Source organism: Sparus aurata, chromosome 16, assembly GCF_900880675.1.
Source record: "Sparus aurata chromosome 16, fSpaAur1.1, whole genome shotgun sequence".
Classification (NCBI taxonomy): domain Eukaryota; kingdom Metazoa; phylum Chordata; class Actinopteri; order Spariformes; family Sparidae; genus Sparus; species Sparus aurata.
Window position 1 is genome coordinate 6,412,518 of NC_044202.1, and position 12,645 is coordinate 6,425,162.

The 12,645-nt window shown below is 41.6% G+C and overlaps 1 protein-coding gene and 1 long non-coding RNA gene across 2 annotated transcripts in view; one reads left to right on the forward strand and one right to left on the reverse strand.

Annotated features, from left to right (window-relative positions):
• The window catches only part of sos2 (son of sevenless homolog 2 (Drosophila)), a 31,567-nt gene that overhangs the window by 15,656 nt on the left and 3,266 nt on the right, over positions 1 to 12,645 (forward strand). The window contains exons 8-22 of the mRNA XM_030443884.1: positions 4,823 to 4,921; positions 5,247 to 5,374; positions 5,600 to 6,255; positions 6,382 to 6,463; positions 7,338 to 7,460; positions 9,227 to 9,339; positions 9,943 to 10,165; positions 10,365 to 10,484; positions 10,579 to 10,741; positions 11,015 to 11,132; positions 11,297 to 11,469; positions 11,569 to 11,685; positions 11,818 to 12,082; positions 12,226 to 12,267; positions 12,378 to 12,481. Coding sequence (XP_030299744.1) covers positions 4,823 to 4,921; positions 5,247 to 5,374; positions 5,600 to 6,255; positions 6,382 to 6,463; positions 7,338 to 7,460; positions 9,227 to 9,339; positions 9,943 to 10,165; positions 10,365 to 10,484; positions 10,579 to 10,741; positions 11,015 to 11,132; positions 11,297 to 11,469; positions 11,569 to 11,685; positions 11,818 to 12,082; positions 12,226 to 12,267; positions 12,378 to 12,481 — 2,526 coding nt within the window. The remainder of the gene's footprint in view (positions 1 to 4,822; positions 4,922 to 5,246; positions 5,375 to 5,599; positions 6,256 to 6,381; positions 6,464 to 7,337; positions 7,461 to 9,226; positions 9,340 to 9,942; positions 10,166 to 10,364; positions 10,485 to 10,578; positions 10,742 to 11,014; positions 11,133 to 11,296; positions 11,470 to 11,568; positions 11,686 to 11,817; positions 12,083 to 12,225; positions 12,268 to 12,377; positions 12,482 to 12,645) is intronic.
• On the reverse strand, positions 11,296 to 12,401 carry LOC115597697 (uncharacterized). Its single transcript, XR_003987142.1, has 2 exons — positions 12,303 to 12,401; positions 11,296 to 12,140 (listed from the first exon to the last, which is right to left on the reverse strand). It is a non-coding gene; the product is annotated as an uncharacterized LOC115597697 (long non-coding RNA).

Consider the following 12,645-nt stretch of genomic DNA (forward strand, 5'->3'; position numbering starts at 1 on the left):
AATACAGAAGAAAATCTAGGATGACTCATTTGATTGGAAGTAATAAGTGGCTGATATTAAGTTGTTATAAACAGTATTAATAGTATTAAACAGAGTCTTAATGTCATTGTTATTTTATAGGCAAAAATGTGCTAAAAAAAGAAATGCACATGCACATTCAAGCCAAAAAGGGCCGGTGTTGAATTGAAAATAAACAAAACATGAATAAACACTAAACACCAGAATAGTGACGTTTGAAACAAAGCTGTTCTTCATATGTCTGATGCGAGCCATCTCTTTTTTATTTAGGTCAAATTTTTCCGTTATATCTATCACGTCTCCCGCTCCTGTATTTCCTGTCATTCTCAAATGTAAACTTTCTTGAAAAGCAAAACTTCCATAATATTGAAAAGAAAAATGTGTTTGTTTTTTTTAATATGAAGGCACAAGTAGGCCATTAATGTGTTTACACCAAGCAAACAGTCTTTGAATATTTGTTCCCGTGTTGCTTTGAAGCTAACCTGGTGGAATTCCTCCCAATATCGTTTGAGGGCATGTCATGACATATCTCAGCGTCCTGTGTACAGTTTATTCACTGCTGCCGCATTGTTTTATTTGGACATTCCTCACAAGAATAGCATTGAATTATGCTCGGCGGGGTGCAGTTTGGCAGCCTTTGAAGATGAAATATTTTCTGGTGTTTTCTCAGGCCAAAGACCAACGAATCTGACCGTTCACATGAAGCGATATCACAACTCCAAACAGTATTTACAGTGTGAGGTGGTTCTGTGTTGTTTTTCTTTATGGCGCTGAACACAAATCTGGCATTTTATTTAGTAGATATTAAGATGTTATGCTATTAGACTGACCTAATGTGTTCTTACTCAGTTAGTTTTATAGTGAAATCATAAACCCTGCTGCTGGCTGACCCTCCTGCAGCCCTACTGTACCTCAGGTCGAGGCCTCGCTGTGTTTACCCTCAAACCACCAGTCAAACCCAAGTTAGATCAACACCGATGGCACTGTCCTCTGATTACCCACACCCAGTGTTTATTTTCTTACGCTCATTGTGTGAGAGTGGGGAAAGGGCACACGAGTTAAAAATAAAGCTTTATTTATGTTAACAGTTTTGATGGCACCACTGTGCTCCTTTTTAAAAACACCTTGCATTGTTTCACATAATATTTTTCTTAAAGGCAGAAACAGTGTGTATTTAAAGACATTGGCAAGTTGTTTCAGCCTACATCAATACGCCCTTGATTATCAATATTAGCTTAGATTTTCCAGCATTGCTTAACTTCCAGCATTCAAAATGTCGTGATATATATCTTGTATCAGGATATAGCCGGACAGAATCATGAAAGCTGAAACATTTAATTGAAATCTAAAACGGTCTTCTTTTGATCAAACGATGAATTGATTGGTTAACTAATTTTACATCGCACAGATTTGGATTCTGGCAAAACATGGTAGTCATCTTGGTTCCATTGTGCTCCGCATGCTGGACCACCAGTGTGTGTGTGTGTGTGTGTGTGTGTGTGTGTGTATGTGTGATCATCAGCAGTGGTCCCAGGGGCAGATGGTGTAATGGTCTCCACCAGCCTCCCCTCTAAAACTCCCCCACCCCTCACATACAAACACAATGACACACACACACCTTTCACCCCACAAACTGCCCCTGCCCCGTTTATGTACCGTGAGCTAATCTTATTTTAGCGTCTCTCACTTCGTGCATCATCTCTGACCCGATGGCTCCTCGTCTCTCCACCTTCTTTAAACAACGTGAACCATCACGAGAACACTTTTATCCACATGCACCTGGTGTAAATTCATACAAATTGCACTCATTGCTGTAATGGGGATCGAACCCCTTGTCTGTCAGTGGCATCATTAGTGCTTCTGCTTTACCTCCTCAGCTTTTGTCTCATTTCATGTTCTTCATCTTTCTCGCTCCATCCTCCTTGACTCCCTCCCTCCCTCCCTCCCCGCTCTGTCAGATAGATGTGTCTGTCGAGCACTCAGCCCCTGCACTCTGCAGCGTCTGGTATTGTGGGTAAATTACATCGCCTTTTAAAAATAGAACAGGCAGCCACACTGCGGGCCATTTTTCTCCTGGGGAGGAGGAGGAGGAGGACAAAGAGGAGGGGGGGGCACGTGGCCCAAGGCACATTTCATGTTGAAAATAAGCCGTGAATTAAGACGGCAAAAGACAACGTCAAGGGTTCAAGCAGCCCTGTACCTCTGTGAAATGGGAACATGCTGTTCTCACAGTCGTTCTGTACCGTAGTCTTACAGCGCTGTGTGTTTATATTTAGGCTGTTCTCACAATGATGCATGTTCCTGTAGAGACTCGTTATTAGATGTTATCCAACACAGTATTTACTTCAGTTCCAGTTTACCTGCTCGGATCACATGTTTAAGAAGATGAAATCACTTCTGGGATCATTTGTAGATGTAGATGATCATATGTAGTTCATCAGCACACATTTTCACCAGGATAAGTCAGATGTACTTTCTAAATACCTGTGGCAGGATGTTTTACAGCTATTTTTCTGCTATTGTTTACTATATTCATCTATCTTGAGAAACAAAATTGTTTCACTGCCTGTACATATTCAAAATAAGAGTAGAGCTACAACTTACGGTTATTTTGATTGATTAATCTACCAGTTATTTTCACGATTAATAGTCGATAAAATGTCAAAATGTTGTGACAAATCCCAAAGAAAGTATGTTCTTTTATCCGACCAACAGTCCAAAACCTAAAAATTCATCATTAACTTTCATAACTGACAAGAAAAAGCAATACATCTTTATTTTTTGGAAGGGAACCAGCAAATGTTTGACATTCTTGCTTGAAACAGGACCAAGCGATTAAAGAATTATCAAAATAGTTCACACGCACTCACTTTTTACTTCATTATGAAAAACTTCATTCCATTCATCGGCCTTCGAAACCGCATAACTTGTGTTTTTATTAATACAGAGTCTCCACTTTTACTACCATTAATCAATGCACGACAGTATTTTTATTAAATCATCCTAATTTTTTAAAAGCAAGATAACATGATTAGCATAAAGAACATGTTGGCATGTTATTACCACTTTCCCTAACGTCTGTACTTCCATTTTAGAAACGGTGCGTCTGGTTATTCACCAACATGTTAAAACAAAATCTTACTCTGCTTGTGTGGAGGAAGTGTTATTTCAGCTGCACTGAAGTCTAATTTAAAATTCGGGTTCATTCAAAGTCTTTCAAGTTTGGAAAGTGCTACATTTTTTCTGTCGGTCTTGGGATTAATGAAATACTCCTTGAAGAATGTCAGCATCATTTGTATCATGTGGCCTAAACTAGGGACACATGATACAAAGTTTTCAGCGTATGACACCAGGAACTAATAATGTCCTGCCTCTCATGGACAATACTAATAAAATAACTCATCATTTCATCTGCGGATTAAAAAGGCTCCGATGTAGAGTATCATCGGTCCGATACATATCGGGCATCCCTGATAATCGAAAATTAAACAATCCTGTCGTCATATTTGTTTGTTTCCTGGCATTGAAATTAGCGAGAATTAAATAATCATGATCCAAACATACAATCCAAGTTAATATGAACAGCTGGTAATATAAACAAAGTGAGGTAAGGTGCATATTGATCGCTGTGGGTATAAAGGAATTCTGCAAACTTTATTTTTCGCAACTGCGATTATAGTCATTATTTAGATGTGTTGATAGTAAAGAAACTAGGATGGACATTTTTGGTTTAGGTACCCTGAAATTACTTAGATTTAATTCTATGAGGCTGTAAGAACCCTGTTAAATGTGCAGCAGCAACATTTCACCCAGTCAACCCAAATTCACAGAGCTGATTATGATCCATCCAAACATGTAGCCTTAATGCGGCTCACTAATAGGCGATCTGTAAACCTGCAGGGTGCTGACATATCAATAACATGATCTAAACTTAGGTCATTGTTCCCTTGGCTGTCCATCAGTGTGCGTCAGGCAGCTGATGTCTCTGTCTCCACCTCCTCCCCTCCCCGCACACAGACAGCATGGCCGCTGCTGTGGAGTCTGAGTAGTAGCATATTGATTTTGAGTCGTCTATCAGGGGAACAGGAGATTTAAATGGATACTATGACGGCCTGCTCTCCGGTTACCCTGAAGCCTTAATCGGTCAATCGCTTCTCCCTCGTTCCATCCTCTGTCACTCTCGTTTGTAGACTGAAAGATGCACGTTTAACAGAACTCTTTTTATTTTGCTGTAAGGAAAACCCCCTTTGTTTGCCGTGAGACATATTTCTGTATTTTTTTGGAACATCCTGTGTGCCAGATGTGATTTGATGCATTTATCTGGCTGGCATCATAGTAGACGGTGTGACCATGTGGAAAACAAAAACCCAAACAACTGTAACTACATGCATTTTTCCAAAAGCTTCCAAACCCGAGCTTCAGACATGTTCAAACACACGTAGTCGGCTAACTAGTACTTCTTTAGAAGTGAAAACGAAAGGTGAAAGTTCCGTTGATGTTTCATGTAAATTTGATGGTTTGCAAGTGCAGTATCATGATGAGATGAGAATATAGATTTGAGGCCCCGATGAAGACCTAGCAGTTGAAACATGTTTGCTTTTTAATGATGTGGCCACAATAGTAAAGGTTTGGAAAATTTCCTTCCCTGTGTGATACATTGTCTTTTATTTGGACTGATGACAACATGTTTTCTCCAGCTTGGATTATTTTCTAAGCACGAAATTTGTAACTGGAAACTTTTTCTAAAACAAGAACACGTCTCTCAACCATCATTAACACTTCTTATGTGTCTTTGTGTCTCCAGTCAGTTGCAGAAGGCTTCAAAGAAGCAGTCCAGTACATCCTTCCACAGCTGATGATGGTCCCAGTATACCACTGCATGCACTACTTTGAGCTACTGCAGGTACGTCCCCACAGATGGACAGTTTAGATTGGAAAACTAAAACATCAGTGAAAACCAGTGTCTTATTTTGCTGTTCAGGTCCTTTTTTTGTAATGGATAATGATAAACACACTGATTGTCATATTATTTAGAATTGTCATCATTTGATTCTGAACAGAAAACCGATCAAGATGAGCTTTCAGTTTCGATCATCAAAGTCTAAGCCAGGATTAGTGACTCTGAATATTTTTATTTGCAACACAGCTGCTTCCCCTGCTCTGACACAACAACTTTTCTTCTGTATTATCACGTATAGTAATATCTGTCATGTCTGATGTTTTTACAGCAACTTCAGGAGCGCAGTGAAGACCAAGATGACAGAGAATGTCTGAAACAGGCCATCACAGCGCTGCTAAACCTCCAGTGTAGCGTGGAGCGCATCTATACCAAGCACCAGCCTCGCCGTAAACCTGGGTACGCCTTCTCTACTACTACTTTTAATAATTGATATTCATTTGATCAGTCTTTCTGCATGTTGGTGACCAAATGGCAGAAATAAGTTGTGCTACATTTGCCAACAAAAAAAATCTGATTTAAACAGTTTTATCACAAATCTGTTGACCCATCTGTGATAAGTGTTTTTACTCAGTCGCAATGTTTCATTTTTTTCTGACTTCAAACTCCTCTCCTCCCTCGCAGCGAGCCCATGTACCGACTGTACAGCAGACAGGTTCGTAGCAAACAACTCGCCATCAAACGCATGAACGAGATCCAGAAGAGCATCGACGGCTGGGAGGGGAAAGACATCGGTCAGTGCTGCAGCGAGTTCATCCTGGAGGGCGCGCTTCTTCGAGCCGGCGCCAAGCACGAGAGACACAACTTCCTGTTTGATGGCCTGATGATAAGCTGCAAGGCCAATCAGAGCTCACGGCTCCCAGGTTCGGGCAGCGCGGCGGAGTACCGCCTGAAAGAGAAGTTTGTGCTGAGGAAGATCCGCATCGTGGATCGCGAGGACTCTGTAGAGCTGCGGCACGCCTTTGAACTGATAGGAAAAGATGAAAACTGTGCCGTTTTCTGTGCACGGACAGCAGAGGAGAAAGCGGCGTGGATGGCAGCGCTGGTGACTCTGCAGTACCGCTCCACTTTGGATCGCATGTTGGACACGGTGCTGCAGCACGAGGAACAGGCGCATCCTCTAAGACTTCCCTCCCCGGAGGTTTACCGCTTTGCTGTGCATGACTCTGAGGAGAATATTGTGTTTGAGGACAAAGTGCAGAGCAAAACGGGCATCCCGCTCATTAAAGCCGGCACAGTGGTTAAACTCATAGAGAGGCTCACCTACCACATGTATGCTGGTAAGATGCTCTAGTAGATCCTCTTGTGTTGTCACTTTTATATGTTCCAGCTTAACCTGACTAACTCACAGGTTAAATTTACAAAGATATCTGTTTCGTTGTCTAATTTGTTTCATCTCCTTGTAGATCCTAACTTTGTGCGCACGTTTCTCACCACATACCGATCATTCTGCAAACCACAAGAGCTTCTCGCCCTGCTGATAGACAGGTACGGTTCAAACAGAACAGCTGTCCTTACAGCACTGTTTTGTTGCTGTAGTTGTTCATTGAATTACTATGTGAATCATAAAGTCTTGTTCAGACCAAATTAGGCATTGTGAAGTTAAGCGCCGAGATGTGTGGTGGTGTGGGAGGACACAATTGGCAGGGTGTCATGGTTTGGTCCATGAAGTCGCCTGAATAGCTCCCATTTTCTGGCGCTCTGCTTGGGAGCAACGGCTCTTTCAGTTGTCATCCGAAACAAGTTTGCTGATTATTATTTCTGGTGCAGCTTCCTTTCAAAATTATTGTTTGTTGCTGTTGTTGTGTAAGGCGCCAAGCAACATAATAGAAAATAGAAGAAGTCTGGAGGATCTGTAACTGTTTGTGCTTGTGTCTTTTTTTGGTTCTGCTGTATATGACACTATCTGTTTCACCCTGACCCTGAACTTGTCTGTCAACCAGTGTTTAGGAGAAAAAATGTCCATTACAAGTGTGTAAAAGCTGTATTCAAAGTGTCATTGTATAGCTAAATTTAGTTTGAACCACTTGAACAACAACACTGTTGACTGGTCGGTCTCATTACTGGCTTATGTGATTAGCCACCACAGCTTGACTTAGGGTTGTGTTTCTCCAAAATCTGATTATGTTTCAACATTTTGCCGCAGGGCCGCTGTATATTTGTACGCTCTGCCGTAGTCTAAACACACTACCCACACTCAAAAAAGAATGTAAGGACTGAAATGTTTCTCCTGGATGCCTGGTTTGGTTTGAATAAGTCTTAAGAGCAGTCAGCCTTCACTTTTTTCACATTTTTCAGACAAACATCTGTCAGTCCCCTGACATTTTGAAGTGTCAACCGTCTGATCGTTGTTTTTTCTCAGGATTGAGATCCCTGAGCCAGAGCCGACTGAAGAGGACCGTCAGGCTCTCTGGAACGGCGACCAGCCGATGGCAGCCGAACTCCAGAGATTCCGGAAGGAATACATACAACCAGTCCAGCTCAGGTACGACGGCCGTCCCGTCACAGCTAAGTCCTGTGAAGGCTCCGCGAAGGCAACTGCAACTCTCAGTGAAAACTAAGATATGAGAACATCCACAAGACAGAAGAGTTTAAGACGGATATCTGAGCTGGATTGATTCAAACAGCTTTTATTATAGCACAGAATAATACTCAATATTTATGGCAGTGCACAAAACACATGTGGACTGGTTGGGCAAACTGCCATGAACCCTCGAGCACCCTCCAAGTTTTGAAAACGGTTGTAGGTTGTCAATAATTAAGTACATTTTCTACAATATTCAGAACAAATCAGAGGACAAGACAAACTAAAGGCATGAAATTTGGGGTTAATGCTCGGCTAATCTTAAATCTGAGGCGGTCACCTTGTGAAATGTTGTGTCCAAGGGTCTTTAAGGGTTAAAAATCAAATGTTTGCTTTTATGCACTATTGGTGATGCACAAGATAAGAAATGTGTTTTGTCTCTAAACTTGTAGATGAAATGTAAAAAGTTATTTTAGCCTCTTTAACTGCTTTCTTTTATTTCCTCACAAGGCCTTTGAAAATGCCACAAAAGACTGCTCTCTCTTCGTCCTCTCCTGTTAAGGCCTGAATGTTCTCACAGAATAACTTTTGTATTCGACTTTGTGTCCTTATAAGGACGAACAGAGTCAGGAATAGTCTCATAAGTATCATTAAAACACTGAGAGCTTCTCGGTATCCAACTGCACTGCTGCTGTAGCTGATGGCAGCTGCAATAAAATCCTTTTAAAACTCAAGTCACAGCAACGGTTAAAACACAAGTGGGTAGTTACAGTCGGTGCACTCTATCGTCTGTATCAGCAGTATAATGCAAAACAATAAAAGATGGTAATGAGTCAGGAATGATATGTAAGGAAGTGATCATGTAGTTTTGGGTGGCCTATTGTTGAGTAAGCATTGCAGTGTGGTCCAGCTGTTTATTTTAAAGACGGGATACTCAAAGTTGGTAGAAATACCTCTTCAGGCACGACTTTAAAGCACAATACGTCCCTGCTGTTTCTATTTTTAAAGCGCCCACTCTTTGAAACAGTAAAGTGACCAAGGTGACGAATGCACACTGGCTTCAAGCCAAACGCTCTTCAGTTAAAGACTCTGTTTCCTAAATGTTTCTGTTTGTGTGATAATCTACTATAATTCAGATTTCTCGATGGATGTTAAATTCAGATTTTGCTGGCGGAGCGACACTGTATTATGCACATGTCCTCATGTTTTGGTGGACGACAAAGCATTTTAGCAGTGAATAATGAGAGATAAATACATAATTAAACAAGTTTGAGTTGTGTCATGAATGACAAATAGTCACAGTTTACTGCTACACACAAATGTAGCCGTCATATTTGCCGGATTTTTTGTGATTTTCATACTTTTTCATACTTTTTCTGTGCTGCAGTGACGGCCATGTTGGTAACATATCACTGTCATTTATCTTTGAGGCTCTTCTCTATCCTCTTGTTTCCTGTCTGCCTCTTCAGAGCAGACTTCCCAGTAAAGGGGAAATGGACAAGAAAACAACATTAATTAGAAATCTGGGTGTTTAATTTGTAATAAAACAGGAAACGAGAGATTTTTGCTGAGTAGTTTCACATAAAAGGAAAAACACTTTCAGGGTCACAGTTGTACCTACATACACAATACTTTGGACATTGGCATTGGGTATTGGTGTGTATGATAATAAGCGGGGAACAATATGTGCTGTTTAGTTAATACTATAATGTGTCTTTAATTCACAGGGTTCTCAACGTTTTCCGTCAGTGGGTCGAACATCATTTCTACGACTTTGAGAACGATCCAGAGCTGAGAAGTCGGTTAGAGGAGTACATCACCAGCAAAATTCAACTGCGAGGTCAGAACTACATCCAGTATTTATACAGTAGTGTGTATACACCTCTGCTCACCTAAACACGTGTTAGCTTTGTTACATCAGTGTTGGACATCCGCACAAAACATCTCATCTCCTTACCTGTTAAAGCATACTTTACGAAAAGCAAAATTTTTAGTATTAAATAGTGTTCTATCAAAACATCTTATTAAACAGTCCTGTGACATCGTTCATCAAATCTGACTCGACGACTTTTCTTTGATAGGTCCCTCTGATTTATTCTAATTTTGCTCAGATTAAATGTATGTTTAGTGATTTATCTTTCTCCAGCATCATTAGAAATATATATTTTTTGCATTAAACAACAATATCTCACTGTTTTGGAGAGTGAAAATGAAATCTGGAATATTAAGTTCAGTTGAAGTATATGCTCCTCTGAATTGAGCCTGTGTGCACAAGTGTGACACAAATCAGAGTCAATTTATTCTGTAACACGTGAAGAAACTATCTGAGTGAAGTTGTGGTTGTTGTGTTAAAGGTTTTGTTGGTCTTATGATAGAAGACACTCGATGCTCGTTGACATTGAGGAACCAAAGCTTTGGTTTTATTCACTGTTTTCTTTTCCAGGCAAGTCCATGAGGAAGTGGGTAGAGTCCATCAATAAAATCATCAAGAGGAAGCTGCAGACGCAGTCAAACGGTGTCAGTCACAACATCACCTTCGAGAGCCCGCCTCCTCCCATCGAGTGGCACATCTGCAGATCCGGACAACTGGACTCATTTGACCTCATGACCCTTCATCCTATAGAGATCGCCCGTCAGCTGACTCTGCTTGAATCAGAGCTCTACAGGTGAGTCACAGAGCAGTGGGAGAGGCTGGAGAAACAGGCTTAGGACCAAACTGTCAGTTTAAATCTATGTGAAGCATCGGTTTGTTTATAAGATAATCTGCAGCAGACATTTAGTGAAAGTCTCACTTTACTCTGGTTTGTTGTTTTCGTTGTGTCTCATACTGCCCGTCTGAAAAATAAAAACCCCTTTCCTCCACAGAGCTGTCCGGCCATCCGAGCTGGTCGGCAGCGTCTGGACCAGAGAGGACAAAGAGAAGAACTCGCCTAACTTGCTCCGCATGATCCGCCACACCACCAACCTCACACTGTGGTTCGAGAAGTGAGTCCAAGGAATCAAACAAGAAATCCACAATTGGTTTCCTTGGGAGGGGGGGGGAAACAAAGCTGTAACTGTGTTTGTTGGTCGTTCTCAGGTGTATTGTCGAGACGATGAACCTGGAGGAGAGGGTGGCCGTGATGTCTCGGGTCATAGAGATTCTGCAGGTTTTCCAGGAGCTCAACAACTTTAACGGAGTGCTGGAGGTTGTCAGTGCCATCAACTCTGTCCCGGTCTACAGGCTCGACCACACCTTTGAGGTAAGTAAAATTATAGAAAACCTGATATAAACGGATATAAATTAATTGCTACATGATTTAATTTAAACGATATATTACTCGCAGTTTTGGATGAAAAAAAGACGAGATCTGATGTGTGAAGGCCCTTTATGTTTTTAAGGATGTTTGGCCTTGATTATGACCCTTATGACAGTTGAGGAACATCAGATGTTTTTTTTGTTTTGACATGTATTTGAATCATTTGCTGAACTGGTGGTCGCAAGATAATTTATGGCACTCCTCCTCCTCCAACAGGCAATACCAGAGAGAAAAAGGAGAGTCCTGGAAGACGCTGTGGAGCTGAGCCAGGACCATTTTAAGAAATACTTGATTAAACTCAAGTCAATAAACCCACCCTGTGTGCCTTTCTTTGGTAAGTCTCCTACAGTGGGACACAGAATCCACGACAAGTCAAGTATTAAAGACCTGAGACAAAAAAATGAGTTTCCATTTTGAGTCAGCGCTATTTATTAGAAAACCTGCAAGAGTTAAGCTTACATATGATTCCATTAAGACTGTTTTAATCTTCATCCTCAGGTATCTATTTAACAAACATCCTGAAGACAGAGGAAGGGAACCCAGACTTCCTCAGACGTTCCGGCAAGGACCTGATCAACTTCAGCAAAAGGAGGAAAGTGGCCGAAATCACCGGTGAGATCCAGCAGTATCAGAACCAGCCCTACTGTCTGAAGGTGGAGCATGAAATCAGGGTGAGCTCTCATTCTTATAATTTTCGCTTGGTTTTAAAATGTGTTTCATAGATCCTGAAGTCAAAACATGTCCTTTTTATTTCTTTTTTTTTTTTACAGAGGTTCTTCGAGAACCTGAACCCAATGGACAACAGGAGTGAGAAGGAGTTTGCTGACCACCTGTTTAAAATATCTCTGGAGATTGAGCCACGGCACTGCAGGCAGCCTCCCCGATTTGTAAGTGTTCAGACAGTGATTACTGTTGGAATAAAGAGCATTTAAGACTTATATTAATAAAAATAAAAAAAAAAACACTTAGAGCTGCTTTTCTTAAGTTCTCACTGTTAATTCCCGTCATTCCTCCTGCAGGCCAGAAAGACCATGTACTCTCTGAAGTCCCCGGGGATCCGGCCTGTGCGAACGTCTACCTCTGGCACCATGAAGGGCCACCCAGTCGCCCTGGAGAGGGAGCCCCCACACAAGATCACCTTCCGGAGTATCGCTGAGACGGAGACGGAGATGTCAGCATCGTCATCAGTGCCCACCTCTCCGAACACGCCGACCCCTCCGCAGTCAGCCTCCTCCGACCTCAGCTCAGTCTTCATGGACCACGACCTCAGCAGCTCGTATGGCGGTGAGTTATTGTTCCTCTTCGGGAATATCAGAGTCGGCATCAGTTGAGAGAATGAGGTCTGTGTCGAGGGAGGGAAGTTAGAAAATTAAAGAAAAAAACATTAAGATCTAAACACACATCTGCTCTTTCTTTGAATTTTACAGGTAGCAACTCCATATTTGCTACAGTTCTTCTTCCGCCTTCAAGTGAGTTCTCAGTTTATCCTTCTTCTTTTGTTTACCTGATAGTCTGAATACAGTACTGCTAGTGTCCATACTGGTATTTTAACCCCATGAATGTCTCTTCATTGTCTCAGAGTTCCAGTCTGTGTCTTGCGGCAGCCTCCACCACCTCGGGGAGGAGCAGCTGAAGCCGCCTCCTCTGCCACCACGAAGGAAAGATGCGATGTCTGAAGGCAAAGTAAGAGCAGCAGCTGTACCCGTAATTACAACACATACTTGTGTGCAAATTAAAACACAATTCACTATATGGTGCTGTGAATTGTTCCTCTCAATCAGGAGATTCGAGTGAGCAAAATGGAGCAAATGTTCATTTTTGTGATGTGTTTTTTGGGGGGTGTAACG